General features: G+C 47.7%; 1 protein-coding gene across 1 annotated transcript; it reads right to left on the bottom strand.

Moving 5' to 3' along the window:
• Positions 1–316: 316 nt before the first annotated feature.
• LOC119329804 (probable inositol oxygenase) lies at positions 317–3,848 on the bottom strand. Its single transcript, XM_037602900.1, has 10 exons — positions 3,688–3,848; positions 3,414–3,513; positions 2,149–2,435; positions 1,666–1,725; positions 1,522–1,574; positions 1,307–1,429; positions 1,142–1,211; positions 948–1,026; positions 774–855; positions 317–669 (listed from the first exon to the last, which is right to left on the bottom strand). The coding sequence occupies exons 1-10, from the start codon at positions 3,716–3,718 to the stop codon at positions 643–645; spliced, it is 912 nt and encodes a 303-aa protein (XP_037458797.1). The 5' UTR covers positions 3,719–3,848; the 3' UTR covers positions 317–642.
• Positions 3,849–4,696: the final 848 nt, after the last annotated feature.

Raw genomic sequence — 4,696 nt, 5'->3', positions numbered from 1 at the left:
AGTGTAAGATACGTGTTGATAAATTTGTTAGCTAGGACATATGAAAGATGTGGCGTTAAATAACCAAGGAGAGAGAAGAAAGTTGTACTCCCTTTGTCTGGGTGTATTAAATCACTTCTTATTTTGGGCTAATGTTTGATCATAGATTTAACGAATAAAATGTAAACTATATGTCACAACAAATAGACTGTGTGAAACCTCTTTTGTAGCACATTGGAGGTGCCCTCATGAAACTTTTGGGAAGGAATTTGCGCACGTGTTTCAGCTTCCAAGGAGCAGATTCCGTTTACCAGAGAAGAGCGCAAGCAGCACATACTTCCGCACATAACTGTATCTGTATGTAATTGCAAGGTGAGCAAAATCATTTCGCTTACAACCTGTAGAAGTAGAACAGAGCACACTCGAAAGACAACAAATACCGGCAAATAAATTTTATTAGCTATACGCCACAATACGCATGGCTGATGGCCCTACTGGCAACGCTCACTCAACTTGGATGTGTCATGATCCGTATATATAGTAGTATCACGCACCATACACGTACGACAGCTTGGAACAATCTTTCTTTCTTTTTGCTTTCGAAGGTAAATAAACTATATAATATGTTGTCTGGGCTCCGTTCCCTGTCTGGGTGCGGCCTCCTCACCATCGTAGCTTCCCCGGGAAGTACTGGGAAAATTCAGACAGGAAGCATAGCGTCAGATACTTTGTCGATCACAGGACTCTGAAGAGAGATGTCAGTGAGTGCAGTGAAACAAGATCACTATTATTACCTTGTCGATGAGCGACATGTAGTAGGGCTTCACTTCCTCGACGTCGATCCTGACGCTGCTCTTGCTGTACAGGTCATACTTGCTGCAAGAACGATGAACAAAGGAGCGTGCTCAGCTCCTGCATTTCTCCCATCATTTGAATATACTCCATTTCATTTCTGTAGATCGGCTTACTTGAAGACGTGCAGCCATTTGAGGTTCTCCTTGTCCTCCTCGTTCATCAGGTGCATGTAGGCTCCATGCTTGTGCAGGGCTGAATCGTTCGTGCATACCAAAACATTTGCAAGGTTTTAGTTGCTTTGAAACTCAAAACTTCTACCCTGGCAGGCAGGAAGAAAGTAATCGAAGCCATTGCGGCGCGCGCTTACGGTAGAAGGAGTGGTATCTGATGATGAACAGCCCTGCGGAAGGAAGGGTGGTCTTGTTCTCCTTGGCAACCTGAAGACGGGCATCGCGAAAACACTTCAAGAACTTCATCGTTTGGCGACGAACGAGGGCGCCACGGCGAAGGCGAGAAGCGAGGGAGGGCGTACCAGGCACATGTAGTCGTCATGGCCCCATGACATGAGCACGTTGTCCAGCCCGCACCCCTCGGAGTAGACCCCGAACTTGGTGTTGAACTCCGGGTTGTGGTAGTCAGGGTTCTCCTTGAAGTACTGCACGCATCGCAGGGACAGAGGCAGAGTCAGAGTCAGAGAGCAAGCAAAGCTTCAGCCTTCGATCGGCTCATAGGCGTCCAAGTGCTTACCTTGAAGTGGACGTTGCATTCGTCGAACGCGCAGCCGACGGGGAAGGTGTCACCTGAAGAAAGACGCCATGAAGCTCGTCAGAGATTCGGAGCTGAATTTGGGACAGGCTCTGGAGAGGTTTGAGGTTTTGCCGATTGATTTACCTACGACTGCCCACTGAGGAAGCTCCCCGAAGCTGGGATGCAGCAGCACCTTGCCCAGATCTGCACACCGTGGCAACTCACGTGAGAAAAAAAGAACCGTATGCGGGGCCGGTCTGTCCGTCGGTGGACCCTAAGTACTCCCTCCGTTCCACAATGTAAGACCTTTTTTGACACCACACCACTGGTGTCAAAAAAATGTCTTACATTATGGAACGGAGTGAGTAGTTAAGATTGTAAAGAAACGACTATGGAACCTTGTAACACACTATTCTCTCTTTCACTTATTGCAATCCTAGCTAGTTAGACCTTAGGTAGTTAAGATTGTAGAAAAAAAAGATTCACGATTCTGAAAGAATCTGAGGAGGGATCTGATTCTCAAGATTCTGAGAGAATCGGCAAAAGAGTTACTAATGGACGAGATAAATCTTTTGCCTCTGTTTTAGAAAAAAAGAAGGCTACACATGTAAAAGTTAGTTAAGTTACCATGGATGAGGCCAGTGAGGTGGAGCCAGTCCTCATCGGGGTAGTCCTTGCGGATGGCCTCGGCGGTCTGGAGGAGGTGCTCGATCTGCGGCATGTCCAGGTCAGGGTCGCTGTCGTCGATGAACTCGTTGAGAAGCTCGATGCACTCCCAGATGCTCATCTCCGTCTTGTCCAGCCGCCCGTATGCGTCCCGCATCCGCTGCACAAACTCGTACGTCTGGTTGATGTGGTTCACGCGGTAGAACTCCTCCACAGTCTTCTTCCGCTCCGACTCCGCGTCGTAGTCCCTGGACGCATGTATCAATTTCCACTTCAGTATTGTTCGTTTGTGGTACATACCACTTCTATATCACGTCTTATATTTAGGAACAGGGGTTGTAGTAGTTATCAATCTGATACGCGGAAAGGTTTGATAAGCATGTGGCACGGAGTGCGTGTGGGGACAATGCCCTGCCATGCGAGCTCTGCTTATCGCGGAAAGAAAGAAAACGGAAGGCTTTGAAAGCTGAGATCCAGAAAAATGTTTTTGATGGACAATTTTAGTCAATTTCCTAGCATATCCCGTGGGAGTTCCTTGCCGAGTTTTATTTATTTATATATTGCGAAAAATGATAAGATTCTTGCCCAGCTTAAGTTCTGCTACTCCAATTTTAGTCAATTTCCCTAGCAGGAGGACAGCGTGTTATTAGTTTCAGCTCCTTCTAGGAGGTTCTTCCCAATACCGTTATGGATAGCATTCTTGTCTATCTTAGGGTGTGGGGGGCGGGAACTAGGGGGGTGCAAGGGAAGCAACAACCTCCTTGTCTATCTTAGGGGTGCTGCGGGGGTGCAGGTTCATCGGAAAATCTCACGTGGTTTGCCTGTTTAGAGGGATGCTCGGAGGCGAAGGCAAGCATGACGGTGGGGAGAGGTTGAGGGGAGGACGGGGCGTCGAGGTTGCCGCTGGAGCGCCGCCGGCCGCGGGTGGCGGCAGCAGGCGGCGGGAGGAAGGAGAATACGGGACAGAACACATCTGTTCGGGAGAGAATTGTTGGAGAAAGAAGACATAATCTGGTGCGCTGGTTTTTGATCTAAGGCTTCAGAAATTTCAGCCGACTCCCTTTGTTTTGTCCTTTCTCGTGGGACGCAAACAAAATTTCAACAGGAGGAACATGGTTCACCCCTTAAAAGGTGCAAATGTATGTACATCTGACTTGAATTGATATTATTTTTTTTCAACCAAAGAACCATGGGAGCTCGAGGAAAGAAAACCCATGAGAACTCACCTGAAGGTGTGGCCGAAGGCGTTGGAGTCCGGTACGGTGAAGCCGCCGTCGAGCACGAGCTCCGCCGGGTCGCCGGCGACCTTCCTCTCCGCCGCCGCATCTGCAACCGGCCAACAGAAATTCGAACCAAATTATCAGCATCATGCCGCCTGTCCCACAGCGCGCTGTTTGCGCACTCAACCTCCGAGAAACATGAACAGAAACTCAACAAGAACAGGCGAGGGAATTATTAAAGAAGCACGCACGCAAATGAGATGGGTAAGAAGAGTCTCACCGAACTGAGGCTGCTCGATGATGATGGTCATCTTGAACCGGGAAAAGATTGCCGACCGGAGCTCGCAGCAGCAGCGAGGGCGGCAGGGAAGCACGGTCCGAGAAGACGGTAATAGATGGGGTATGCTCGGCTCTGCTCTGCAGGAGGCAAATCGCGAGCGGTATTTATAGGAGGGCCGAGGGAAGGAGGGCTTGTTGGGGTGGGAGATGGTAGCGGGGGCGGAGGGGGATGGAGGAGCCGAAGGGTAAAACGTGACGGGGTGTTGATGGCGCTATCCTGCGGATTTTGGATTTATTAAAGGGGGTCGGTGACTCAGCCATGGCGTGGAGCTCCGCCTGTGGATGACAGCAACAGCTCATGTCGTCTGTTTTCCTCCTTTTTGCTAGGGCCTGTTTTCATTTCCTTCCTCGTCCGGTTTCCGCTCCGTTATTAATATCTTTTATTTATTACACCCTATATATACATTTTAGGTGCTTCCCAGTGCTTCATGATGGACAAGTGTTAAGTATGCCACATAAGCAAAAAAATGACATGGCACAACATTTAATGAGGGGAGAGAGTATTTTGATGACCCAGAAAGAATCAATGCCAAGCGCGAGAACCTATGCAAACCACTTAAATGAAACAACTTGACCAATGCATGAAAGACTTTAAGTGCTAACTCATTAAATAAAGTGTGCTTAGCAACAACAAGTTAAGCACCTATGCAATGAGGAGATGAGTTGCTAATGTATTTAATGCACTTAGCACTTCATCTAAGACCTCTCCCAATACTCCCTCCTTTTCGGTTTATAGGACTTATCTCAAAATTTTAGTTTTTCCATTTTATAAGGCTCAATTTGATTGTTCCTCATCACATGTTCAGACTTCAAGTTGCATTAAATCATTGCATGCAAGTATTAAGAGAAAACTGACCAATGCATGCACTTTATGCATGCATGCATTGCAATTAATGCATTCGTAAACATATTTTTTTGAGGAAAACAAGAGCATCAATTGGGTGGTTTTG

Source organism: Triticum dicoccoides, chromosome 7A (assembly GCF_002162155.2).
Source record: "Triticum dicoccoides isolate Atlit2015 ecotype Zavitan chromosome 7A, WEW_v2.0, whole genome shotgun sequence".
In the NCBI taxonomy this organism is placed as follows: domain Eukaryota; kingdom Viridiplantae; phylum Streptophyta; class Magnoliopsida; order Poales; family Poaceae; genus Triticum; species Triticum dicoccoides.
This window is presented reverse-complemented; position numbering and strand designations above follow the sequence as displayed.